General features: G+C 54.1%; 1 protein-coding gene across 1 annotated transcript in view; it reads right to left on the minus strand.

Annotated features, from left to right (window-relative positions):
• Nucleotides 1-392: 392 nt before the first annotated feature.
• The window catches only part of LOC124514361 (vitamin D3 hydroxylase-associated protein-like), a 38,885-nt gene continuing 12,022 nt past the window's right edge, over nucleotides 393-27,255 (minus strand). Inside the window, exons 9-16 of the mRNA XM_047082356.1 lie at nucleotides 26,896-26,993; nucleotides 26,470-26,569; nucleotides 24,902-25,010; nucleotides 22,723-22,868; nucleotides 20,831-20,955; nucleotides 11,896-11,970; nucleotides 10,498-10,598; nucleotides 393-736 (exon numbers count right to left, since the gene is read on the minus strand). Coding sequence (XP_046938312.1) covers nucleotides 393-736; nucleotides 10,498-10,598; nucleotides 11,896-11,970; nucleotides 20,831-20,955; nucleotides 22,723-22,868; nucleotides 24,902-25,010; nucleotides 26,470-26,569; nucleotides 26,896-26,993 — 1,098 coding nt within the window. The remainder of the gene's footprint in view (nucleotides 737-10,497; nucleotides 10,599-11,895; nucleotides 11,971-20,830; nucleotides 20,956-22,722; nucleotides 22,869-24,901; nucleotides 25,011-26,469; nucleotides 26,570-26,895; nucleotides 26,994-27,255) is intronic.

Here is a 27,255-nt window from a genome sequence, read left to right on the forward strand (position 1 = left end):
CCACTGGGGAGGGTGACGGGGGGGGGGCTTGTGTACTTACGGTTATTGCAGGCCCTGGTGTGTAACTCTTTGCGTGCGTGCGAGCGCGCGCGCGTGTGCCTGAAAAAGTGTGGCTGTGGCTGCGTCTCAGTAGGCGCACGCCCCACCTTGGCTCCTCTCCCGGCCCAACCGACCCGCCTCCATTCACCCAGCTGGGAGCAGTGCGGCCGCCGGCCGGGGGGGAGTCCCCGCCCCCTCCGCCCGAGTAAACTTTTCCCAAATCCCCGAGCCGCTTAGGGCGAAGCCGCCCCCGCGGCCTAATCCGCGCCCCCCGCGGATCTGCATAATCGGGTTAGCGGCCGCGCTCCCTCCCGCTCTCGCCGCCGCCGCCGCCGCGCGCGATTCTCTCGCTGTCACTTAGGGAGGCTCAGCGCGATTTGCGGCCTAATCCCCCGGGATCGCTCGGCCGCCGCTCCCCGAGGGGCCGCCAGATTGTTCCCTTCATAATTGATTGACTCTATTTGCCGGATTGGGACTTCAAAGCGCCGGCGGCGCGGGGGCGCCTGGGAAGGAGCGGGGCCCGCGGCGGGTCGGCGGGCTGGGCCGGGCGAGGCCCCTGCCCGGCAGGCGCCTTCCACCCCGCAGCCGCGTCCTTGGGCCGGGGAAGCTGGAGCACGAAATTCGTCAGTGATGTTGGTGACCAATACGACGAGTCCGATGGTGTGGATCGCGTGGTCATCGCCCGTGTTGGAGAGGTCTGGGCCAGGCACGGTGCTCAGTGCTTCTTGAGTCCACGCTTTAATCCTCCTCCCAACCTCAGAGCCTGCAGTGTATTAATATCCCCATTTTACAGGTGAGGAAACAGCTTCAGAGAGCGCTCTTCCTTCTCGGAACACCTTCCATGGGCAGCAAGGTTCTGGGGATCCAGCTGGAGCCAGACTGACCCTGTCTCTGCCTCCAAATGGAATCTTATTCTAGGGAAAGAGGCAGGTGGACACACAAGAAACAAAGAAATACATGAACAGAAAACAAGGCAAAGTGATGTTGTGATAGCACCTGGGGAGGTAAATTAGACTGAGTGGCCAGGGAAGGCTTCTTCTGAAGGAGGGGCTGCTTCAGCTGCAACCTGAAAGCTGGGAAGTGAAGGAAAGCGCTTGGTGAGGAGCTGTGGGGCAGACACTGGAGCAGAGGGAAAGACAGGTGGGAAGGCCCCTGTGCAGGGACCAGCCATTAGCAGGTAGTAGAGCTGAGGCAGAAAACTCAGGGCTGAACTCCAGAGCCCAGAGGCTGAATCCCATTTCCTTTTCCACCTTGCCCAGCCTAGACCAAGCACCATCTTCAGCACAGGCTAAGCCCCTAACACAAATGTCCAGACGTACTGGCACAGACACCTGTCTCTGCACAGCTCACTGCGGGTTCCTGGATTGGCCTATCAGTGCTGGAGCCTGGGTGCTTCCATATTCCATGGATCAGAGACTGCCTTGGCTGACAGCCCAGCACCCAGAGCCTTTTTGGAGCCAGGGCTGCCACTTGCTCCTCTCCAGAGGAGATAGGGGCAGGGCAGGAGGCGGAGCTGGAGGGGCCCCGTACGCTGCCCAGCCATAGCCAGACTCCCAGAACTCCCTAGTCCAGACTCAGGAATCCCCAGAAACGCCTAATTAATTCTTGATTACCCACTGTCTCTGCAGCTGCCATTAGCCACCTCCCCAGCCTGGGCCCAGTTAGGCCATGTAATTAAATTAGCGTAGGGAGAACATTTCCAGGCAGGAGCGAGGTATTCCTCCTGCTGAGCCTCCTATGAGTTCTGGGAGAGCTGATGAGGAAGGCTCAGAGACACCAAGGGGAGCATACAGGGTCACACAGAGGGGCTAGAACTGGGGCGGCTCGAGTGTAACTCCTCAAAATTAGTTCTAGCCCCCCTCATCCCACCTCTCTTGAGACCTCTACTCTCAGCACATATTTTAAACCTTAAATGTCTTTAAAATGACAAGAGATTTGCTGCTGTCCTTAATTAAATTTATGCCAATTCACAGAGCTTTTGGAGAGAGGGATTTGGGACAGGGGAGGAGAGAGTCCGATTTCCATGGGGTAGGAAGCAGAAGACAAGGGGTTTGCAGCACGGAGGCATTTCCCACCTTCAGGATCAAAGGGGTGGGGCAGAAGGAGGTGGGTGCAGCAGGGGTGTGGCAGGGAAGGGAGAATAGGTGAACATTGGAAAACTGAGGCCCTGGCCATAGGAGCTCCCTTAGGTGAAGGTGGGGAGTCACGTTCTTTTTTATAAGAGAGACCAGAGAAAGTAGCCTAAAAGAACACCCTGAGGGGGAAAACTAGGCCATAAACCAAGGCAGAAAGGGCTGGGGAATTTGGGCCTATACACAGTGAGGAGGACCTCGCTGGAGTCTCTACCCGCCACATCTGAGGAGCCAGGCTTCCCTCCCTCAATCCTGGGAGATGCTGGCTGACAGCCCCCCTCCCCCCAAACCCAGCTTCTTGTCACTTCAGAAAATCAGAAATAAGCCTTAGTGATTAGAGGGAGACGAGAGTGAGATGGGGCTTAGAGGCTCAGGGAGGTGTTAAGAGGCGAGTGGGACTCAGAGTATTAGGGGGGCAGAGCTAATAGCTTCTCTGGATGCCCCCCCACTGTAGTACTCAGGGGGAGGAGGGAGAAGGAGAGGGAGAAGGTGAGGGATGAGAAGACATGGAGAAGAGAAAGGAAAAATAATGGGGAAGAGAAGGAGGCAAAGAAAGACAGGCGCTGAAGGAGGGAGAGAAGAAGGTGGGGAGAGGGTAAGGCAGGAGGGATGGAAGTGAGAAAGGAGTGAGACATGGAAGTAAAGGTGAAGATAAAAAGTGGATGAGGAAAAAGAACGGATTCAGTGAGATGTCACAGTCTTATTTGATTGAGAAAAAAATAAATTTTATAAAGCTAATACCCAGTGTTGATGGCAGTAGGGCGATGGATGCTTGGGGTACAATGGCGCAACCTTGGAGGTTCTGGAGATAGAGGGAGTTTTGGCAATAACCATCAAAATTTTAAATATGCATCCCCGGAGGCCGAACAATTCCACATCTAGGCATCTGTCCCCCAGCAACACTGGCCTGTGTGCATAGTGGTGTAAGGACAGAGGTACTTGCAGCCATGATGCAGTCCAACGAGCAAGGACTGAGTACATCACTGCAGCCATCCCATGGCAAACTATGCACCCAGGAAGAAGGAGAAGCTAGATCCGCCCACGCTGTCATGGAAAGGTGCAGCAGACGTATTGTTCAGTGACTAGAGTAAGTCATTAAACAGTATGAATAGTATGGTCCCAGTTTGAAATGTTGAAAGAAAAACACTTAAAACTATATTGGGGGAGGCACCTGAGTGGTGTAGTTGGTTGAGCGTCTGACTTTTGTTCTTGGCTTGGGTCATGACCTCACAGTTTGTGAGTCCAAGTGCCCGCATGGGGCTCTGCATTGATGGTGTGAGCTTGCTTGGGATTCTGTCTCTCCCTCTCTCTGCCCCTTCACTGCTTGTGCTCTCTCTCTCTCTCTCTCTCTCTCTCAAAATAAATAAACTTAAAAAAATTTTAACCTATATGAGAGATGTGTGTGTGTAAATATATAGAATCAAATGTGGAAGGAAGGAGAACCCCCAATTACTGTCAGTGAGATTTATGGGGTAGGGATAGGGGGAGTATTACCTTTTCACTTTGTATTCTTTTGCATTATGTTTTTAGAATGAGGTTTTTGAATTTTTTTAATGTTTGTTTATTCTTGAGAGAGATAGAGCATGAATGGGGGAGCGGCAGAATCCGAAGCAGGCTCCAGGCTCTAAGCTGTCAGCACAGAGCCCAACGCAGGGCTCAAACTCACGAACCAGGAGATCATGGCCTGAGCCAAAGTCAGACGCTTAACCGACTAAGCCACCCAGGCACCCCTAGAATGAGTTTTTTGAACCATGTATTAGTTATGTATACTTAACAATAATAACTTTCTAAGAGGGATGAGGAAGGAAAGGAGGGCAGGAAGAAGGAAGGAAAGAAGGTGGTGCAGGGCCAGAGGGAGAGCGGTGGAAAGCAGGCCGGCTGGGTCAGTAGTGGTGCAAGGTGGGGGGTGTTTGGCTTCCAGGAGGTGCGGTGGGGGGGGGGAAGGGCGGCTACCAGCCAAGCAGCGCCCCCCAAAGTGCCCAAACGCATTCCTTACCCCTGTCCCCATCACAGAAAATCTGGCTGAGGCCTGAGTAATTGAAGGCTAATTGGGTTTTAGGCTTGTTAATGCTCCTGCGAATGTTTGCACTGAGGAGAGCCAGTCGATCCGGATAAATGACTCCCTGTGGGACTCCAGTGGGGGAAGAGACACTGAGGAGAAAGGGCCTTATGGATGACAAGCAGGAAGCAGAGTTTTTCAGCTCCCTCCAGAGGAGTGTGGGAGGGGGTACAGTGCCTGGGAAAGCTGAGAAGCCCTTGGATTTTGTGGAGAGGGGGAATTGGAAGGGAGAAGCTGGTCCAGGGAAGTTCAGGCCCTAGTCAGGGCAGGGTTCTGACAAGTGGCAGGGAGGAGCCCAGGAGGGAGGAGCCCAGGAGGGAGGAGCCCCGGAGGGAGGCCAGGACTGGTGACCCCAGCCAGAACACACAGCAGCGTGGGGGTTCCAGTCTCCAAAGGGAGTGAGGGGATGAGTCGAGCTACCTGTGATGGGCAAGGAGGAAACCGCTGGAGCTTCTGCCCACACCCGGGAGCAAATTATCGGGCTCACAAAGGGACAGGGTCCCTTTAAGAACTACATCCTGGGCTGTGCTGAAGTGTGCCTTCTGACCCAGGCCCTTCATACCTTCTGAGGCATCCTGCACCTCCAGGCCTACATCACAGCCCTCCCTCCCAAATTCCCCACCACTGTGTCCTGCTAGGAGGTGGCTTGCCTGCTGCGCCAGAGGGGCTCTGAGGCTCCCCATTCTCTGTGGACTGGACGTTGTTGGCTTCTGACTGTCGAGCCTTCAGGAGGCTTCTGACTGGCATAAACGTGCGGGCAGCAGGGATGGGGCCAGAGGAAGGTAGCCTCTCTAGGTCCCCCTGAAGAGAACTGATGATGCCAGAGGAGACCCCATGAAGGGGAGTCAGGCTCAGGCAGCCAAGGAAGAGAGAGGGAGACTCTTAGAGAACATGAAAAGGTTTTGTTTTGCAAAGTTACTGCTTGGGGGGGAGCTCCTTGTGCTACAGGAGCTGGAAATCCCAGACTCGGGAGAAACCCATGATGAGGCCCTTCCCGGGGTAATCCCCACCCTCCACAATCCCCTTCTCTTCTCCAGGGGTCAGACAATACAGGATGTGCTTTTAAAGGATCAGCTGCACATTTGTTTCCTCCTCCTCCTCCTCCTCCTCCTCCTCCTCCTCCTCCTCCTCCCCCTCCTCCTCCTCCTCCCCAGGCCTGACTCCGGGACTGGGCCCCTGTGACAAGGCAGGGAAACGTTTAATGAGTTTGTACCCCCGAGAGCGCAGTGACTGACAGCCGCCCCGGGGGTCACCACTCCTCTTGTCCTGGAAGAGGATGCGGCAGCTGCTGGGCTCTGCGTGTGCGTGTAAGCACACGCCTGTGCTCCCTGTGCACGTGCACCTGGGGCTGGGAACCCTTCCTGGGAACAGAAGCTGCTGCGAGGGTTTGAGGAAAGGGGAAGGACTTAGGGGGTTGCTTGGGGTTCTTTCTGGGGGTGCCTCTAGCCATAAACCCTAACCCTTCCTCTGGTCTCCTCACGTTGCTCTCCACACATTCAACTTAGGCCAGGCTGGTGGGAGGGAGGCCTGAGGCTGCCCACAGTGGGGTTTGAAGAAATTGGGGGGCAGGGTCGATGTGGAGGCCTGAGTCTGCATGGGTAATGAGGCCAGGGACTGGCTTGTCAATAGCATTTAAGTACTTTTCTCCCATTTTCAGGCCAGACTGAATTATTTATTCGTTTCTGGTCAATCGCTGGTAATGTCATTAGCATTTGTCCATCAAAGGTAGGGAACAGAGTGGGAGTACTCCCCCCCACCAACTGACCCCCGCTTTGCAAACCGACTCTCAGAGGTCAGTCCGTCCTGTTCCAGGTCCCTGCCCCGGCTCTCAAGTTACTCCAGGACTAGAATTTCTCAGAGGCCCTGCATCCAGGATGTTCTGTATTCCCACATGCCACATCTTCAAGCCTCATGGAACTAAGGAGCCAGGTAGTAGACGTCCTTCCTATTCTTCTCACACGCACCTGGGTCATTAACTTAGAAACTCAGTCCTCCCACATTCAGGCATCACACCAGCTGGCTGACTTCTTGGAAGGCGAGGCAGGCCTGGCAAAGGAAGACCTAGATGCACGGTGTGGTGGAGAGCAGGCAGTCCGGGGAGAGTCCTGCCTCTTCTCTTGGTCCAGAGCCTGCTCTTCTTCCTCAAACTCGGCTCTTCACGTACTGTCCTTCCTTCCTTCCCCCTCAGACGAGGCTCCCAAGTCAGAGTTCTACTTGTCCTCTCAGACCAGGCTCACAGGACGTGAGCTGCCTCCCCCTTCAGATTAAACTCTCAGACCAAGTTTCTTTCTCTTTCCTCAGTCAGCTCCCCAGACAGAATCTGCCTCCTCTTTCAGGCCAAGACCCCAGGCTGGGCTCCAGGGCAAGACCTCCCTCTCTACTCAGTCCGAAGGACTTCCTAAACCATTGAAATCAAAGCCCCGCAGGATTAATTCTCAGGGAAGGGACTGCTGGTCCTCGCCTGGCTGAGTTGTGAGCATCTAGTTTGGGAGCCCCTAAATCCAGGCCCTTCAGTGACCAACATAATCTTCCATCCTCGACCTTGGAACTTGAAAAAGCCAGTAAAGGAGGAGAATTCCTAAAGCGATCAGGGAGAGAATGTGCAGGGGGCTTGCTGAGCAGTGCTCTGGGGAACAAGCCTCTGAAGCAGTGGCAGCAGGACCAGACAGAGGGAGAGGTCCATCCATGCGATTCAGTGGCCTCAGCCAGTCCCACAGGAAGCTTGAGGTAAGGGGTCAGACCTTGTACTCCTGCACTGGCCAGTCATCCTGTGCACCGCCCCTAGGGAAAGGGCATACCTTGGGTGAGGCAGCTGAAGGCTGTTCCCCAGAGAAGAAGCTGACCATGACCCATGAGTAGCCAACAGTCAGCGGCTGCAGGAATGAGGAGGCCGGGAAGCACTGCAGCGTCCCCGGAGCGCTAGGCGACACGGACGGACGGGGCACCAGGAGTCTCTGTGGAATGGCTCAGTCCGTGAAGCTGTGGGTGTTATCAAAGTTGGGAGGGCAGCCACACAAGGCAGTTTGGATGGGCACCGCAGGATGAAAAGGTTTGGGGCCGCATGGAGGACTGGGGTAGAGTGAGGGACCAGGCAGATGTGGCTTGGGGGGACACCAGTGGACCAAAAGTTGGGAAGACAGAGGTGGTGAGAGTGTCTTCATGTTGCCCCTGCCTGGGCTGGGCCAGGGCTTATTCCCGGGCAGGTCTAGGCAGCCCGGATAGAAAAGAAGGCCCCTCCTCAGCACTGTGGGCTCCTCAGTCACTAAGCAGGATTAGCCTCCTCTTCCTCAGGGGGAGGGGCTCCGCTCCTGCATCAGCTACCAGCTCTGGCCCTAATCCCCCTCGCTTTCTAATCCACCCACGACTTTCTTAGGCATTAACGTTGGGCTCTCAGCTCCCTAAGCACCACCCTGAAGATGGAAGCCGGGCTCTGAAGGGAATTAGGCCAGCCTCAGAGGATGGTTCTGCAGACAACTGGAGGGAGGCTGAGAACAACCCCCCCCCCCCCCGCCACAGCAGCCTCTTCCTCTGCAGCCCACCCCTACCCCCACCCCCAGACAGGGTCCAGAGCCTCACAGGGGTCTCTTCCAGCTCACTGCTGGAGTCAGGCAAGGATGGGGGGTGGAGAAGGTCTGAAGAGGAAGAGGATCCCCTAGGGTGGATGCTGAGTCCAGAGGTGGTGTCAGCAAAGGATACAAGGGTCACTCACAGCCTGGCAAAGGCAAAAAGTTGGGAGGGCTCGGGGCACTCTGTCCATGAGAGAGACTGGAAGGGTAAACTAGGGCCAGATTGTGTAGGACCTTGAATGCCAGCTGAGGAATTTGGACTTTACCTTGGGAGTGGTAGGGAGTGGTGGTGGGAAAGTGGTGGGATTAAGAGCCATTGCTCTGGTACCTACGAAGGACTGATGGGGTGGGGGACAGAGACTGAGGGTGAGGAAGCTCTTGCTGTGATGGCAGTAACAGGCAAGGGGACCCAATGAGGACACCCACCCAAGGTCACCCAGCTTCGGCTCCCAGCACAGCTAGATGGTGCAGCACTCCGTGTGGTGGCTGGGACAGGTGCCGCCCCTGTCTGGTTCGGGGGCTCTGTGAGTATCTGTGGGGGAGCAGGCTGGGCGCCCCAGAGGTGAGGTGGGGCAGTGGCCTTCCGGCTGGTTGGAGGCTTCCTTCCAGGGCCTCTTAATCAACCCTTGCTCCAACTATCAGAAACAGGTTGCAGCAGCCTGGCTGCAGCACAGGACAGAAGGAGTGGCCTGGTGGGCACAACCGTCACCTGCCCCAAGACACCTCCATTTGGGGCTAAGTTATCTGCAGATGTTGTAGGGGTGGTTATGTCTTCATTAAACCAGGTATGTACTAAAATTCTCCTTACCCTACCCCTCGGGCTGGGCAGTTGTCGTTTGCCCATTTTTTTACAGATGAGAAAAATGAGGCTCAAAGGAAGTCACTTTTCCTAGACCCACACAGCTTGTGACAGCACTGAAACCAGGCAAGCAGAGAGGGGAGGACAGCCATTCACAAGCCAGGAAGGCCAAGTGGTTACAAGTGGTTACAAGTGATGGGTCGGAAGTCAAACCCATGCTCTGCCTGCCTATTGCTAACTGGGGCGACCGTCTGGAGTCCCAGGTTTCTCATTTTGGGTTAATAATGCCAACTCGCAGGACCCGTACGGTGAAGGCAGGGGAGGGGGAGGCCAGGTAGGAGAATATACATACAGGGTTCCAATGGGAACCCAGGTTGGGGGCCAAATGGTTGCTGTTGTTGCTGCCCAAGGCCACTGAGTAGACAGGCAAAGAGGCAGAGGCTGATTCCCAGCTCTGTTTGTTTCCTGGATGTACCTTCCCCTGGGTAGTGGCAGGCACCTGGGGTCCCTAGACTCCTTGAGGGGCGTTAGGCAGTAGGGCAGGCAAGTAGGGCGCTGAGCAGGTGGTGGGATGTTAAACGGCCAGGAGGTTCATCAGGGCTGGTGTGTTAGGGCCTGCTGGCAGGCCCCTCTCATTGGGCCCTGTTAATGAGCTTCCACTGGATTATCCGCTCCCACCTCCGCTCCGTTTACTCTGTCAAATCGAGTTTGCATTTTAAATGGGAATTTGACAAGACGGGCAATTTGTCTGCTGACGAGGTTAATGGGTGTTAGCCCTGCGGACTGAGGAGGGAGAACCCATGCCCCAGCACAGCCTGGCCCCTGCCCAGATCAATGACCCTGGCCGCTGCTCCTCCCTCCACTGCAGCCACTCTGGGCCTCCCAGTGGCCAGAGGCTGTCCGTGTATGTCTGGCTCACCGCCTCCAGGCAGTCTTCCCAAAAGCTCTGGGCCCTGGGCCATCATCTACTGCTCAGGCTGGTGACATTCCCCTCCTCCTAGATTCAGACAGGGCTCCTGAGGGCTGGGCCATGCCACCCCCTCTCAGACTAAGAGCCTCCCTTCTCAGACCCAGGTTCTGGGGTGGGGGGCAGGGCCAGGTTTTCCACCACAGTTGGGTTCCCAAGGGCAAGGGAGTGTCTCCTCCTTCCTGCTCCCCCTCCCACCGCCCTCTCCCATTTGTGACTTGAAATAGAGCCAGGAGGGCTAGAACTGCCACTTCCTGAGTCTCAGTGCTGGGATATGGACTGGTTGGCAAGAAAAGCTTTCAAAGCCATCACCTCCAAGCTTGGGACAACATCTAGACCAAGCCCCAGTGTTGGGGCTCACAGAGGAGCTGAGAAACCCTGCTGAGACTTCTTGATGGGGCCCAAGTTGACCTCCCTCACGTGGGACCTTCCTTGAGCCACCTTCTCCAAGGCTGAGCAAGAGCCCAGGTTTCTGGAACCCCAGCCCGAGCCAAGAGCACCAGACCAGGGTGGGCTCAGGCTGTGGAAGAAGATGCCTCTGCTTCCCCTCCTCCTGAGGGCCCAGCGCCCTTCCCCGCCCTGGCTAATGTGCCACAATTACCTCCTAAGTGCCCAAACAAATGTGGCTGCTGGGGAAAGTGACACGGGCTCCAGGTGATGGATTCGTGCCATCGGGGAGCCGGGCGGAGCGGGCCCCGAGCGGGGGGGCAACACTAATATTGTATCAGCGTCGGCGCCGGCGCCACGAGCCGGTGATGAATATGTGTCACTTTACACGGCGCACACTCGGGGGCCTGGCTGCGCAGGCATGGAAAATAGAGTGTCTGGGATTAATGATATTGAAAATGATAGAGAGCAGATTGGAAATGGCTTCGCCCGCCCGACCCGCGGAGATGGAAACGTACCTCACAGCTATCTGCCTGGCCGGCCCCCACCTGCCCCCCCTTTCACCAGCCACGGAGGCCCACGCACGATAAGGACCCTGCGTCTCGTTCCCACAGGCAGCTCCTTGGGATAGCACATGTGGGGGACACACCTGTGAACAGAGACACAGGACATCAAGGAAATCTCAGCTTCTGACTGACCTTTGACCTTGGTCCCAGATGAGCCTGACCCCAGTCACCCAGTGAACCTTGACCTTGGCCACAGACCAAGTCCTGACCCCAGTTCCAGCTGAGCCCTGCCTCTGGCCACAGATTGAGTCTGCTGGAGCCTGAGCCTCTCACAAGACCATGAGAGCTGGGGCAGTAGGGCAGAGGAGGTGAGGAATGAGGTGGGAATGTGTGGATCACTCAGCATAGCGCATCCCACGCTGGAGGGCAGCTCACAGCCCAGTCTGTTAACTCCACGGTGTGGACTCCTGAGTCAGTTAGCAAGTGAACAGGTGTCTTCTCCATTAATGTCATTTTTTTAATATTTTATTTTTAAATAATCTCTATCCCCAACGTGGGGCTCGAACTCATGTTCCCGAGATCAAGAGTCACACGTTCTACCAACTGAGCCACCCAGGCATGCTTCCACTGATGTCATTTTAGTGTTTAATTATGTTGGTTTTTGTGATTGTGTCTACTACACACATAAGTACATATTTGTAGGTATGTGTGTTTATGTGTGCATCTGTTCACAAATATACCTGTAGGGCTGTGTCTAGTGCGTGCAGGAATGTGGGTAACTGGGCTTCCCCTCTGTACGTATGCCTTGATGTATCCAGACATCTATGGGGGATTCTGTGTATGCATGTGAGGGTGGCTTATCTTAGGTTACTCTGTACAGAGGTATGGGGATGCCTGTGGTGAGTGTGTGTGTGTGTGTGTGTGTGTGTGTGTGTGTGTCTGAGCGTCTGCGAAGTTGTGTGTTGTTTACCCACAGATGGAGGGACGCTGATGTGTGGACTGTAGTAGAGGAAAACGCTTCAATGAGGCCTGACCCTGTTTACAGGTTAAATTCCCAACATTAGGGCAAGATGCCTTTCCCTGTTGGAATGGAATCTAGTGCACTGGGATTTCAAAATTGCCAGATGGACAGCAACCCTATGGCCATCAGCTGAGCCCCGACATCCATCCCAACCCAAACCAAGATGAGGAGGATGCACCTACATCAACTCCATTCATTCATTCATTCATTCATTCGACAAATACTTCATTGGGTTCACGATATGGTAGTTACTATCTTCAATGAACAGGACAAACATGGTTCTTACTTCATGCAAGGTCCGTCAATCAGAGGAGACAGACACTAAACGAGTAAACAGAGAAGTAAGCAAACACTGACACAAGGTAAAAAGTGCCACAAAATAAATAATCAGAAGGCCACTATAGAGTTAATGGGGTGACCCATCATTGGATGTGGTGGTCAGGGTTAGCTCCTCCGTGCAGGTGACATTCAAGCTGAGGGATGAGGAGCCAGCCCTGTGGAAAGAGGAGAACAGTGAGTGCAAAGGCTCTGGGCATATTCTAGGCCCCGTCAGGAGAGAGAAGTCAGGGCAGCAGCAGGAGGGGGTGGTGCCAGAAGGGACTGGGCCTCCTAAGCCAGCGTGAGGAGTACAGGTTTTGCTTCCAGTGGGCTGTGGAGACGTGGGAGGATTGAACTAAAAGAGCAACATGGTCATCTCTGCATTTTTAAAAGAAATTGGAGGTGTTGAGAATATAAGCAGGAAACCTTTCGGGGAGGGGGCGGGGATGGTTCTGGTAGCAGCTCTGGGCCTAGGCCCACGTCCACCCAGCCCCGCCTAGATCCCCCCTCTGCCTCACTCTCCATCCTATGGGGTCCTGGACATGCTGTCTCCCCCCAGACCGCCTGAGTCTTCCCAGCCCTATTCTCATCCCAGGAACCGGTAGAGAAAACTAAGAGCTCCTCTGAAGCTAGGAGTGGAGGGGGGCGCTCCACACTGGTGGCAAGAAGCCAGGTCTAGGGGAGAGCCTCGACCCCCTCCAATTCTGCAGGGAGAGGCGCAGCTTGCCCTGGGTTGTGGGAACTCTGAACACCTCCCCTTTCCTGCCAGTGTCTCCATGGAGGGCTAGCACATAGTAAGGGGGCTCACCTCCCTGTCTGTCTGCCCCTTTGGCTGGGAGTCACCCAGGAAGGAATCCCAGATGTCTGGTTCGCCACCAGCACTAGCACACAGAGAGGCCTGTGGGAAGCTTGAAGAGGGAGCTTCACTGGGTGAAGGGCAGAGCTGGGTGACCCGACTCCACCCCCCGGACTCCGGCACTACCCCCTCCTGCCCTGGCACCTGGACTTCCTGGCCGGCAGGCACCCCTTTGGCAGCGGCTTTTGTGTTTGGAGGAGGTGGGAAGAGGAGGCCGAGCCTCCGAGAGGAGGCTGCTTCTCTCTCCCTCTCTGCTTCCATCTCCTGTCTTCTGCTTGCTGCCTTCCCTCTCACTCTCTCTCAATCTCTCTTCGTCTCTCTCTGCTCCTTCCTCTCCCTCCTTCCCTGCCTCTCTCTCCCTGAGTCATTTGCGGAGCGGAGATGGCCTAGCCCATCTGGGAGCGAGCGCACGGCGGTGACGGAGGCGCAGGTAATAGCCGAGTGGAGGAGAGAGACGGGGAAATTTATGACATTGAAAATGGCTGAGAGAGAGAGAGAGAGAGAGAGAGAGAGAGTGTGGCAAGGGGAGCAGGAGAGGGTGGAGAGGGAGAGGGAGGGAGCTCCAGCGCTGGCTTGCACTCACACACACACTCCCAGCCCTGCGCCCCCTCCCTCCAACCTTGCGGAGAGGACAGGACGTGGGGGAGTGGGCTGCCAGCTCAGAGAGAGAAAGACACACAGACAGACAGACAGACAGACAGACAGTTGGTAGGATAGAGAGGGCAAACGGGAGGAGGGGAAGAAGAGCAGGTGAGACAAGGAGACAGAGCAAGGCTGAGAACCACCGTGGGAGAGGTGAGAGTGTCTGGCTGTGGGGCCTGCTTGTGTCTGTCATGGTGCCCCTTCAGGAGCTCTGGTCTGAGGGGAGGGGTGTCCCCTCGGAGTATGGTAGCAGGGAGTCTGGAATCTGAGCTGGAGGTTGTCTAAGGGATGATGCTCAGAAAGGGCAAGAACATGCTCTGGGTTGCACAGCGGATCTTCTTCTTCCCAGCATGGCTGTTTTCCCCAAGGTTCTGGGGTGTGGGGAGCCAGGAAGTAGACCAACTAGATCTTATAACAACCCCCAACAACTCCTCCTTCTGGACCAAAGGAGTCAGGGAAATGGCCAGAATGACCTCCTCTTGAAGTGAGAGGAGAGGGGCACCTGGGTGGCTCTGTCGGTTGAGTGCCCATCTACGGCTCAGGTCACGATCTCGTGTCCATGGCTTCGAGCCTGGCATCGGGCTCTGTGCTGACAGCTCAGAGCCTGGAGCCTGCTTTGGATTCTGTGTCTCCCTCTCTCTCTGTTCCTCCCCTGCTCACGATCTGTCTCTCTCTGTCTCTCAAAAAATAAAATGAAGTCAGAGGAGAATCTGTTTCCTTGGGGTACTAAACCCATAATCCCCCCTACCCTAGTCACCCCTAGGCCACCCAGAATGTTACTGAAGAGAAGAGTAATCAGACATCCTTCAGAGAACTAAACCCCCACCCAGACCCATGGCCACCTCCTACCCAGCAGGAGTACTCCACACCCCTGTTCAGCCTAATTCTGCTACCTCCCGGCCCTAATTCCTCTGAGTCCCCTCCTAGTCACCATATTTTAACCCAGGGCTCTGTTCTTTGCTCAGATACCTTCCTCCTCTGGCCCTAAGTTTCCTCATCTATAAGCGGGGATAATAACATTCTCCTTGGGCCAGAGAAGCAATGCCAGGACTCAGGACTTTGGTCCACCTAAGTCTCAAGATTCTTCTCCATTGGAGAATGTGGGTCATCTTAACTCCTCAGGAGCTCTCAGCAGTTCTAGCTGACTTTGTGGGTGAAGGTGGAAGAAACAGGAGTCTCAGATAGCCCCACATACACACACACACACAGCCATCTCCCAAGGAAGCTGATATATCAGGTACTCAAAGGGCAGAACCCTCCATGCTGAGGCTCCGGCAGAAGAGCTGATGCCTAGAGAAGGGGAGGCCTTACCCTAGTCATAAGCTGAGAAGGTCTGAGCCCCGGTCTACTAGCCCAGACTGTGTGCCAAGCCCCTTGTCCTGCCAGACGTGGGCTCTTAGAAACCTTGCCCCACTCCCAGCAGCTTGACTTCAACAGGTACCCAAGGTCACTCCCCACTCCACTGCCCTGCCCCCTTCTCCCTGCCAGCCTTCCACTGAGGCCCCCTCCCCTCCCCTCTCTCTTCTCCTTCCTCCCTGCTCAGTAGCCCTCTCCACTGAAAAATGTCTTGGATTAACCCCTCCTAGCCCAGGGCATCTGAAGAGATGGGAGAGTGCAGTAGTTGAAAGCACAAGCTTTAGGGCCAGAAAGGCCCAAAATCACAGCTCTACCCCTTGGCTAGGTGACCTTGGGCTCTTCATTTAATGTCTCTGAGACTTATTTCCTCATCAGGCAAATGGAGCTGTAAAGGCCCGGCTCCAGGACTCCATTGTGTTCCATGGTGACCCATGGTAAGGATCACATGAAATCATGGATCTAAAATGCCTGGCACAGAGGAGGTGCTCGGCAAACGCCAAGGTGCTGGCATCTAGCCCTCTGGCTAGATGTGTCTTAGCTTTCTGCTGCACTTGGAAGGATGAGAGTGAGAGCTTGGGGTAGGGAGAGGAGGAAGAGCAGTGGCAGCAGCTTCAGAAGACTCTTGCTCACTTAGAGGAGACAAAGCCAGAGCTGCGTGGGAGAGACTCAGGTGAGCCCCTGAGAGGCACTTCCCTATTCTGAGAACGAGGAGGAAGCCGCATTTCAAAGGGCCCCATCCAGTCTGTTCGTGGCCCATATCCTCATCCTAGAGGTAGCTCCAAGGCAGCAGCGGCCACCACCGTCTGGGGAACAGTGGGGGAGGTGAAGAGTTCACTGGGCCCACAGGCTGCGCTGGCCTCGGGCCTCCCACCCAGCCCCTGTGCCCTGGCCCTGCCCATTGTGGCCGCATAAAAGGTGACGGATGGTTAATGGGGGAGATAACGGGATTCATAAGGGAAATTTATCGGTCACTCTGGTGGTATAAATATGTTTATAGCAGACCAAGGGGAAATGAAGAAGCCCCAATAAATCATTGTGAAGCCACCAGCCACTAATAGGCGAGCGGTCACGGGAACCCCAGCGTTGGTGTTTGCAGACACCCCCTCTGGCTGCCTGATAATGGCATGGTAGGGCCGCAGACTCGTCGGCCCAGCCCACTCCATGGTGGGAACAGGACCCCAGGGGCCACCTCTGCTGGACCTGAGCTCTCCTGCCCACCGTGCAGCAGCTCTTTCAGTAGATCTGGGCTCAGTCAGGCTGGAAGGGCCGAGGGAAAAGGGCAGGGGACACACTGGGCCTAGTCTGGGAGGTCCTGTAGTGCAGGGGTTAAGGAAGCTCTGGAGTCAGACCTGGCTTCAACCCTCGATACTACCACTTCCCAGTCCCAGCCCCTCTTCATGTTTCCCTGTCTGCAAAGTGATTTCACAACATGGGAAAGTGGTTGGGAGGCAGATAGGGATAATCCACTAATCATAGCACTTGGCACCTTGTAAGCCTCAATAAATAGTAGCTGTTCTCACTCTTTACTTTCCCTCTTGGGAAAGTGCTATGCACATGTGAGAACATTCTTAGAAAGTGGATAGCATTGTCCCCATTTTCTAGATTAAGGACCCTGAGGCTCAGAGAAGTTAAGGGGCTTGCCCCAGGTCACATAGCTAGAAGAGAAGGGTTTTGTTTGATACCCAAGCCCAGCCTCTTCCCTCTGTCCCAGTTTAGACCCCCACTCCTCCTTCAGAGTTCCTGGGGGGTCCCTATCCCCCACCTCCTCCAGCAGTGGCCTAAGATTCCAGGGATCTGGAAGTACAAGCCCTGGGGGCTCCGGCAGCAACTTGCTGGTGCTGCTGAGCTAGGGCTCAGCTTCCCCCACCCCACCCACCATTACCCCTACCTTTGCTGCCCCTGCTCCTCCCTTGCTCACCCCCATCCCCTGCATAGCAAGGGCTACACTCAGTTGGGTGACTTCACCCAAGCACTGAGGTGGCTTGAAGCCTTCCACGTGATCTGTACAGAGTGCTTTGCACTCAGCCTTGTCCTGCAAACTCTGGGCCTTGGTCACAGCCTCAGTCCAAGCCGAGGTCCCCTCTAGACCAGCTCACTTCTCCATTCACTCATTCAACAAATACTTATGTAGCTCCCTGTAGCTCCCTCCAGAGGGCCTAGGTGGGCGAGGCCCTGCCCCTGCCACACTCATTGTCTGGTGGAGAAGTCAGGCCTGGATCTTGGAATAGAATGGGGTATGTGCTGACATTAAGGAAGGCACAGAGGCTGCAGAGGCCAGGAGTCAAAGAGTAGGAGTCCAGTAGGCAAAGCATTTCCAGGGAGGGGAGCAGCTTGGGTGAGAGCCTGGGGGGCAGACAGGTTGGTTTCACCACCTCTCTCTCTCAATGCTGGGGCTGACAGGCACCCCCACTTGGGGTTCTATCCTCACTTTGTCCCTGTTGCTGGCCCCTCCTCCCTCTTCTCCTGATCACACTGTCAGATTCACCTCCACACAGGACAATGCCATAGCCACCTCCCCGTTTCCTGCCAGAACAGTGCTCCCCACTCTGTCACTCCCTGAGCCCCAGATCTTTCCCCCAGTGCTCCACCCAACAGTCCAGCCTTCCCCAGCCCTGGAGGGCTAGGGCCCTACACAGACTGGGGGAGGGGAAACGGCCTTTGAGGTCCTGGGGCTCCCCCCGACGCTCCTCTCCCACCTCCCCAAGTTGCCTTTGCCTCCTCTGAGTCTCTGCGTGTTTCTCTAGACCTGTCTCTCCTTCCTGTCCCAGTTTCTATCTCTCCCCGTGTCTGCGGGTCTCTGGCCGTCTCTTTCTCCCAGTCTCTCTCCCCGTGGCTCTCTCCCTCCCGGTCTCGGGCTCCATCTCTCCCCGTCTATCCCTCCGGAGGCCGGGCGGGGGAAATCGCTCCGTAAATAGGCGGATGGCCCCGGGCGCTCCGGGCGCAGACACTCGTTTTTAGAGCCGGTAATTGACTCCTTTCAGTTGATAATTCATGGCTTGCATATGCGCTTTAATGCGGGCGCCCGGGGAGGCGCGGCGGGCGGGGCGGCCTGAGCGCGCGCGGCGGGCGGCGCAGCGGCCGGGGAGGGAGCCGGACTCTGTCGGCCGGGGTACGCCAGAGGAGGGGGTCTCCGCCGGGGTCTGTCCGCCCCGGCCACCCGAGACCGCGCGGATGACGGAACTGGAGTGCCATGGGTAAGGTGGAGGGGCCCGGGTCGCCCCTGGGCCGGTGAGACGACGCGGGGCTGACTGCCAGAGCCTTGGAAATGAAAAGGGTGGGGAGGGGTTGGGGACACGCGGACACCCTTCCCCCGTGCAGCCACAGTGCAAACGGAGGCCCGGAAAGGGGATAGCTCTTACCTGTATCCCACAGCGCAGAAACAAGACCAGAATTCAAGGCACACCCTCCCCAGAGTGTCCTAGTCAGGGGCCTCAGTGCCAGCCTTTGTAGACACCCCCTCCCACCAGAATTCTCCTAGTAGAAGGTACATTCCTCCCCCAGAGTGACCCACCACCCTGTTGCTCTCAGGCTTCCCTAGGAGGAGCCGGCTCTTCCTGGTGAATTCTGGACCCTGACACCAGACCTGAGGTGGCCTCTCACCCCAGCAGGGGCTCCCGGGCTGGGGAGGGGACCCCAAGTCCTCTCCCACCCGGCCTTCACCCACTGTGGATCGGTCTCATCCTGCAGCTGTAATCATTTCCAACTCACAAAAGAAACTGAGGCTCAGAGAAGCTGGGAGGCTTGCCCAAGGCTGCAGAGGAGGCAGAGAAGAAGTTGGGCACATGTGCACCCAGATCAAGGAGTCCACAGTGGGTGTAACAGGAGAGGGAAGGGGAGAAGGAAGGCAAGGTCCTGTCCCTGGACATCCCATCCGCACCAGACACAGCCTCAGCTGCTATGGCAAAAGGTGCCGAGGAAGCCAATGACCTGCCCACAGTCACACAGACCAGGCAGCTGAAAATGGTGCTGGCAGGTAGTGAGAGGCTACAGGTCAGTGCTGGAGCTGGAGCTGGAACTGGGGAGGAAGGCAGTTGTTGACCCAATTATCAGCTCAGGAGAAACAAGAGAAAGCCCAGCCTGGAGGGAAATCTGGTCTTAGGATGGGCTTCCCATTTACTTGGCCCCTTGTCCAGGTATCTGCCACTCTCTTTCCCCAGGCTAATATCAGACAAAAGTAGAATTCTGCCCCCTATCTCTTATAATCTACTAATGTGTAAACCAACCGGCTTATTCCTATGTCCCCCTATCTCAGTCTCCCCATCTCTAGTTTTCCCATCTGTGCAGTGGAGTTTACACTGGGAAAGTCCTGCTGACAGTGGATCTGAAAGCTGAAGGCCAACCACTGTCTGGGCTGTGTGAAGCTCAATGCTGCCCCCTGGTGCCCAAACTGTTGCAGCCAGTGGGAGTGAGAGAGGAGGCAGGAGGCACTTGAGGTAGAAAACCTCTCTGCTCTTCCACCCCCATTATCTCCCAGCCTCTTAGACCTCCCATCTATGGGGGAGAGAGAACAAAGCAGGAGCCCTGCTAGCCTTGTCTGAGGAGAAACCATGAGGTTTCTTCTCCAGCAGAGGGCTCAGATTCTGATAGAGCCTGGAGAGAGGTAGAGGCCACAGTGAGGTCAGCAATAGCCCTGTCTCACCTGCACCTGGACATCCCAAATGGTTCCTTCTGTGATAGGTAGAGTCAGGGATTCCCTTCTAGTGTGGTTCCTTCTTTTCTTTAATTTGTTTTAAAGTATTTATTTTGGGGAGGGGAGCACACACGTGGGGTGCCGGGTGGGGGGGAGAGGGAGAGAGAGAGAATCCCAAGAAGGCTCTGCACTGCCAGTGTAAAGCCCGGTGCAGGGCTCAAATTCAGGAACTGTGAGATCACGACCTGGGCCAAAATCAAGCGTCGGATGCTTAACCAACTGAACCACCCAAGTGCCCCTGGTGTGATTCCTTCTTAGTTAAACTCCGGTCTTTTTCTGCCTGAAATTCCATCATTTGTGTTCAGAGGAGGCACTCAACAAATGTAGGATGGATTGATGTAGGCAAATGGGTGGATGGATGAAATCTATTCCTCTGTGTTGAGGTATTATCTTCAGAAAGTCTGTGCTATCAAGCACAGGAAGGAATGTGTCCATTAGCTTGCCTGGCTGACTGGAAGTAGGACTGTAAAGTGGAGTGAGATACAGAAAGGGTAAGTCTTAATGCAGGAGGACCTCAAGAGAGTTCAGATGAATGGAAGGTCATGGAGGGAGTTGGAGGGATCAAAGAAGACTTCCTGAAGGAGGTAGCATTTGATGCAGGGTTTGAAGGACAGAGAAGACAGTGAACGTGTTTGGGTGGTGGGAACAGGATGACAGAGGCACAGAGGCAGAAGTGTAAAACATGCTTGTGGTGGCAAGAAGGCTCCAGGTTGAGGGAAGGGAGGGAGGCTGTGCTGTGGTGGAGCCCTGGCAGAAGAGGCTGTGGAGGATCTTGGGAGCTGCTGGCTGTCAAGCCAAGAAATTGCAGCTTTGCAGGCTAAGCACTGGACTGTGAGCCTGGGTCTGGGTCCCAACCTTGGGTCTGTTCTGACTGGGTTTCACTCCCTTGGTCCTGCTCTTTGGAACTTTCTCTAGACAGCAATGGGAGCCATGGCAAGTTCTAGATCAGGGAAGTGCCTAGAAGTCACAACTCACAGAATAGTCAAGTTGACAGGTATACCATGGACCTCATCACATCTAACCCCTTCAATTTGTAGATGAGAAAACTGAAGTCCAGAAAGGAGAAACAACTTGCCCAGCATCACACAGCAAGCCAGTGGCAAAACCAGGACTTGAACCCAGGTCACCAGCCTCTCTGTTTGGGGCTCCTTCCCCTCTGCTGCAGTCTGGGATATCATCTGGGGGACTGAGCTGGAGGAGAATAGCTGGAGGCAGAAGGCTACCAGGAGGCTAGAGCCCCACCTAGACCAGAGATCGCAAGGTCAAGCAGTCAGAAATGTTTATTGGGCCCTTTCACCCTGTGCCCCATCTTGGGCCAATGCGAGGAGTCCATGTATTGAGTACCCACACAGAGGAATGACAAAGAAAAGGAATGTGGTGGGCCTCAGGGAGGAGGAGACATGAGGCAGATATGGTATTCATGAAAAGGGGCATCAGGAGCAGACTTGGATGAGGATGAAGAAGGCCTCCGGGAGAAGGAGTGGCCAGTCACTTGGGTCCACTGTGGTTCTTGGCCAAGGTCTCCACCTCTTTCATGAACCGGAGACACAGCTCCTCTTCCCATGGAAGAGCAATGCACTGCACAGCCACAGGAAGTCCCACAGATCCTTGTATCGCCTGCTCAGAGAGGGGGTCAGCGGACTTAGAGCCTGCTTTCTGCTCACAGGTCCCTCGCCCAGCCTTCCTTACCACCCATATGCATTAGTCCAAACATCTCATCACCAGTCTATACTAAGGCAGAGATGCCCTGGAGCTCAGAGTTCCAGGCTTCCTCAACTCTCAGGGAAACCTGGAAAACCTATTCTGACTGTATCGGTCTATAGTTCGCCAGGGCTAAGATGTAAAACTTGCTCCCCATGCACAGAACTGACTATAATCATAAAATATAAAACTGTTAATTAAAAAAATTTTTTTAAAGGGGCCACCTGGGTGGCTCAGTTGCTTAAACATCCAGCTTCAGCTCAGGTGATGATCTTGTGGTTAGTGAGTTCAAGCCCCGCGTCAGGCTCTGTGCTGACAGTTCAGAGCCTGGAGCCTGCTTCAGATTCTGTGTGTGTCTCTCTCTCCACCCTTCTCCCACTTGAATATTCTCTCTCTCTCTCTCTCTCTCTCTCTCTCTCTCTCTCTCTCTCTCTCGCCTGCTTCAGATTCTGTGTCTCTCTCTCTCTCCACCCCTCTCCCACTTGAATTCTCTCTCTCTCTCTCTCAAAAATAAACATTAAGTTTTTTTAATAAAAAGATTTAAAATTTTTTTAAAAATACAAAACTGAGTATCCACCTAATGTTCTCAGCAGAGGAAATAAGAATGTGCAAATCCCTGATCTAGAGCCTAGTCATACTTCTGCAGTGAAGGGGGTACTTGGGCCTCAAATACAGACTTAGGAACATGGGGACTGATCCTAAGTCCTGCCATGAAATTCAAACGTGTTTTCATTGTTTTATGAAAGCCCTTATTTGCCTTTGCTCTGGAGCCAGGTCAACTGGCTTCAAGTCCTGGCTCCTCCACTTCAGCTGTGTGTGGCACTGGTCAAGTCTCTTAACCTGTGTATGCCTGCATTTCCTCATTTGTAAAACCTCACGAGACAGTTACAGGATTTAATGATTTACTATATATACAGCACTTCTTAAACAGCTCCTGGAACAGAGTAAGAGCTCAAGACACATTAGGTAGTATCCTTATTGTTATTTTCTCAGAATTCAGGTCAGCAGTTCCACTGGGTAACTCTAGCAATAAAATCAATCTCCAAAAAAGTAAGTTGCTTAATGTCTGACTCAGACACATGCATACCTTTCAGAGTCAGTCTCTCTCTCCCTCTCTTTCTCCCTGTCACCCAAGACAGGCTTGTCATTTCAGACCGTGCATTAAATAGGCCCATGGAAATATTTCCTTCTGTGAAGCTACCTCGGAATCAGTGATATAGTAGCGTGTATTGTACACGTCCTGTATACAAAGCCTTATGCTAATTGCTTCACTGTTTTTCAGTGGCAACTTTAGGACAACCCTGTAAAGCAGATATTTTAATTCCTATTTTCCTGGCAAAGAAACTGAGGCTCAGAGAGGAGCAGTGTCCAATCCAGTTACATACTAAGCTCCTCACCAGGGACATTTGCCCCCCTCTTCCTGCCTCTGGGATCGACTTTTCCTAGGGAAGTGTCAAGAAGACCAGTGGTTTTGTTAAGTATTCTCCCACGACAGGGACAGAGTCGGACTTGGAGATAAAACGGTGTGTCCTCCAAGATGAGATAACACTGTAGCAGAAGTGATAAAGGATAAACACTAGGAATGACTGGCCCCACCCTGCCCCAATCTGCCCGACTGGGATTGAGGCAAGAATCAGTCCTGGCTTGTGCTGCTGGGGGAGAGGCATGGGGAGGGAAACTGACCCTCTGGAAATTTTTGTCGGTACTATCTCTGTAGTATCCCGTGTGGAAGGCCAGTTCCTCCTCATCCTGCGGCGTCACAGTGGTGACCGGCACAACGCCAGCAGGGAAGTTCAGGATGTTGTACAGGCCCATGTAGGAGGCAATATCTGTAAGAAGGTCCAGGCAAGCCCAGAAAATCATCAGCCGACAAGACTGAGGTGGGGAAGAATGCTGGGTGAGCGCCCCCTCAGGGTCCTCCTTGGAACTGTAGCACTCTGGGCTTGCGCGGCGCCGGGAGTGCACCTGACAACTGCCTCTCGCTCACCCCGCGGTGGAGGGAAAGAGAGAACGGACGCTGTGGAGGCCTTGCTCAGTGCCAGGCCCCGTGCTGGCCTCTTTCCACTGCTGATTCCTTGAGTCCTCTCCACCCCTGGGAAGTGGAGAGTACTCTTTCCTGTGTTCAAATGTGGAACCCGAGGGGGTAGACAGGTTAAGTGGTTTTCCACAGGCCACACAGCTGGTGGGTGACAGAGGAGTCAGCCCATGCCTGCAGTACACTGGGCTCCAAGATGGCCCAGGTGTGCAGGGCCACCCTGAGTTAAAAGGCAGCTCCCCTCTGCAACAGCCACCTGCATGTCGGGAGTGACTGTCAAAGAGGCAGCGGTGACAACAGAGGACATCAGTGCAGGGCCAGGTATGGGATGTGCCTTTGGGCAGCCACTGTGGGGGGACCCGGGGCAGAGCAGTCCTGGCTTGAGGTGGGTTTTCATTCTGCACTGAGAACACCTCTGAGACCTGTACCTGTGCTGGGCAGGGGCCCCAGCAATGTCTCAGACACTGCCCTGTGCTAAGGCTGCATCTCAGGGGGGCTAGGCCAAAGCCACCTTTTGAAGTGAGGCAGCAAAAAGCATGTTATGAGTGAACGGATATGCTAAGTGAAAGAAGCCAGACAGAAAAGCCTTATTCCTTCGGATTCCATTTATGTGAAATCCTAGAAAAGGCAAAATTATAGTGACAGCGGATCAGTGGTTGCAGGATGTAAGGGTAGAGTGAACTGCAAAGGGACATCAGGGAGATTTGGTGGGTGATGAAAACATTCTATTTTTTTTAATTTTTTTTAATGTTTATTTATTTTTGAGAGAGACAGAGCACGGGCAGGGGAGGGGCAGAGAAAGAGGGAGATGCAGAATCCAAAGCAGGCTCCAGGCTCTGAGCTGTCAACATAGAGCCTGACGCAGGGCTCGAACTCCCAAATGGCAAGATCACGACCTGAGCTGAAGTCGGACACTTAACTGACTGAGCCACCCAGGGGCCCCAAAATATTCTATACTTTTATCATGGTGGTGGTTATACAGCTATATTTATTTGTTAAAATTTATCAAATTACACTCTGAAAATCGGTGAGTTTCATTGCATGTAAATTGTATTTCAGGGGTGCCCGGATGGCTCAGTCAGTTGAGCGTCCGACCCTTGATTTCGGCTCAGGACACGATTTCATGTTTCAGTTCCTGAGATTGAGCCCCGAGTCGGGCTGACAGCATGCAGCCGGCTTGGGATTCTTGCTCTCCCTCTCTCTCTGACCTTCCCTTGCTTGCACTCTCTCTCTCAAAATAAATAGATAAACTAAAAAAAAAATGTTTAAAAAAATTTGAATGGGAGGGGCACCTGGATGGCTCAGTGGGTTAAGCATCTGAACTCTTGGTTTGCGCTCAGGTCATGATCTCATGGTTTGTTCCTTAGTTTGAGCCCTTGTGTCTGGCTCTGCATTTGGCTCTGTGCTGATAGCGCAAATATTTCTCTCTCCCTCTCTGCCCCTCCCCCACATGCATGTGCTCACGTGCTCTCTCTCTCTCTCTCTCAAAAGGTAAAATAAATAAACTTAAAAAAAATGAAAAATACAAATAAATAAAAGGTAATGGGAAAACTTGGGAGTGTCTGCTAACAGGTACAGGGTTTCCTTTCAGGGGAATGGAAATGGAATTAGATAGTGGTGGTGTTTGCACCACACACTAAATATACTAAAAACCACTGAATTGTACACTGTAAAATAGTGAATTTTTGTCATCTGAATTTTATCTCAATTTAAGACATTGCTCTAAATACTGAATGGTGACAGAGGTCAAGGACTCAGAGGCTGTGGCAGGACTCTGAAATCCTGGACTCTGGGTCTCAACTCCACTAAGACCTGGTGTCCTCTCACCTGTTCCTATCGCAGAATAGCATATATGGAAAGCGGGGTCCATAGCTGGCATCAGCAGCACGTCCAGATCCAGGGACCTCCACTTGGCTATGAACTTTTGCTGATATTCCTGCAGGGATAGTGGGGTATGGGAGGGGCAAGACCAGCAGAGGTCACTATTTGCAGGACAAGGTCAGGGGCTGCCAGGCCAAGTCCTGTTAAAGATCAGGAAGAATCCCCAGGCTGTAAGATACAGACTAAGCTATCTGGGGAGGGTCAGGGCCTTCCCAGGGGCCGAGGTAAAGGGATGGCAAGGGGAATCTCAAGCTGCAGTCATTTGGGAACAACATATTATCCTGGCCCCCAAGGAAATGGACTAAATTAACCTCCTGGGTCACCGAGCCTCCCCATTTGAGTTTAGCCGGGCCTCCCCTGCAGGCTGGGACAGAGCTCTACTCCCTGTCTGGCTACTCCTGTCATCACCCAGGCCTCTGCTGCCCCTGTTCCAGCAGTCCCTTGTCTCTTCAGGCACACATCACCTGCACTGCTGCGTGCTGCTCCCACAGTTTCTTGGAAGTCCTGGGGGAATAAGGAAGATTCAGAATTCCAAAGGTCAGCCTGGGATTTTATACAAAATGGGGACATTACAGCCAAGAGCTAGAGCCTAGTCTCAGTGCAGGCTACAAATCAGCTGATGGGCTGGGATGACCCTTGTCTTATTTGCTGTCCAAAATACCTTGCCTACCCAACATTCCCAAGAGTACACACCCTCTGGTTGATGCCCTCCCCCCTCCACCGTCACCAGCCACAGAGACTCACAGCCTCCCCCCAGAACCACAGGTTCTTCCCCTAACCTGTGAGGCCCCCCAGTCAGCCCTCAGGCTGACCATTTCCAACTTTAACCCCAACCCCAGCCCAAACCCAACCTCAGATTAGGCCCAACTTTTACCCTAAGCTAATTCTAGCCAGAACTCAGAGCTTAACTCCAAATCAAACCTCAGGCCCAAAGTAGCCCCAATCCCAACCCCACTCAAAAGTCTAAATTTAACTAGTGTCAGACATGACCCAAAAACCTAATTAGATCCCAAAGTCTAAATAGCCCTCACCCTCAGTGGATGCCAACTCTAGCCACATGACCCTCACTCAACTCCCCTACCCCATGGAAGATGCTTGTGAGCTTGACCCGAGGAGACTAGCACTCACCCCACTCCACGAAACTTTTCACAAGTCTCGCTAGCTCGGGGTTCCTAGAGGAAGAAACCCATTCAGAAACCACAGGGCAACACCAGCCTTCCCAGGATGGGGGTCCAAGAAGAGCAACTCTGCTCAGCACACTGTCATGGAAGCTTCTACTCCTCCACAAGCCCTGAGCCCCCTCTTGGCCCCCACTCCCTCTCTGAAAAGGCTTCCTCTTTTTGAGATGCACTCCTCTCTCTGAAAGCACCCCTCTCTTTTGGTCCCCATCAGCCCTTTTGGTTCCTCTTCTCTAAGCCCCCACTACTCTCTGGGCCCCATCCTCCTCTCTGAGTCCTTCTCCTCCCTGGGCTCCTCCCCTCCTGAATGCCTCCCCACCTTGGTCCCATACTCACTGTGTACTTCAGGATCCAGGCCAAGAAACACTTGAGTAGGTCTGGCAGGCGGAGGCAGTTGACCATTCCCTTTATGCAGGGGTCCACAATGTCCCCCTCACTGAGGAACCACAGACACATATCTAGTCAGTTACAGCCTTTCAGCCATTGACTGGCTCCCGTACCCACCCAACTCCCATTCCAGAGGCAGGCCATGGAAGGAGGTCAGACCCAAAGAAACTCTTCTGTTTCCACCACCACCACCCTGGAACCATGCATGATGAAGAAGGAGCCCAAACAGCTGACTTGCCATTTAAGGTCACACAATTAACCAGAGGCACCCCACCAACCCAGGCCTGCAGTCCCTTCCTAAGGCACAGGTTGCTGCCAGCCCCATCCCCAACCCTGTTTTCACCATGCCCCATGTCAGAATCCTGACAAACATACAGCTTCTCCAGAAGGGTGGCCCCTCCATCAGCAAACAGACCCCCCTCGAACAGGTGTTTGACAGCATACTTTATATAGGGGATGGAGAAGGGGATGACCTGAGAGACAGAGGCTGAGTCAGGGCCTGGGGCTCCTCCCACCCTGCCTGGTATTCTCTTTGCATCCTTCAGGATTTAAAGAGAGGATACCAAATCGCCACTCATCTCCATCCACTCCAACCCCTCTGCTGCCATGCCCAGCCCTTCACCCTACACAGAGATGCCATGGCATTCAGGCAGCCCTGCCTGCTTCACTGGGATCCTGCCCCATGCTGAGTGCTTCACATATGTGAGCTCATTTAATCTGCACAGCTGCCCTATG

The sequence above is a fragment of the Lynx rufus genome, unplaced genomic scaffold, assembly GCF_022079265.1.
Source record: "Lynx rufus isolate CCGP_SWC_20201006 ecotype Redwood Valley unplaced genomic scaffold, mLynRuf1.p SCAF_2, whole genome shotgun sequence".
Classification (NCBI taxonomy): Eukaryota; Metazoa; Chordata; class Mammalia; order Carnivora; family Felidae; genus Lynx; species Lynx rufus.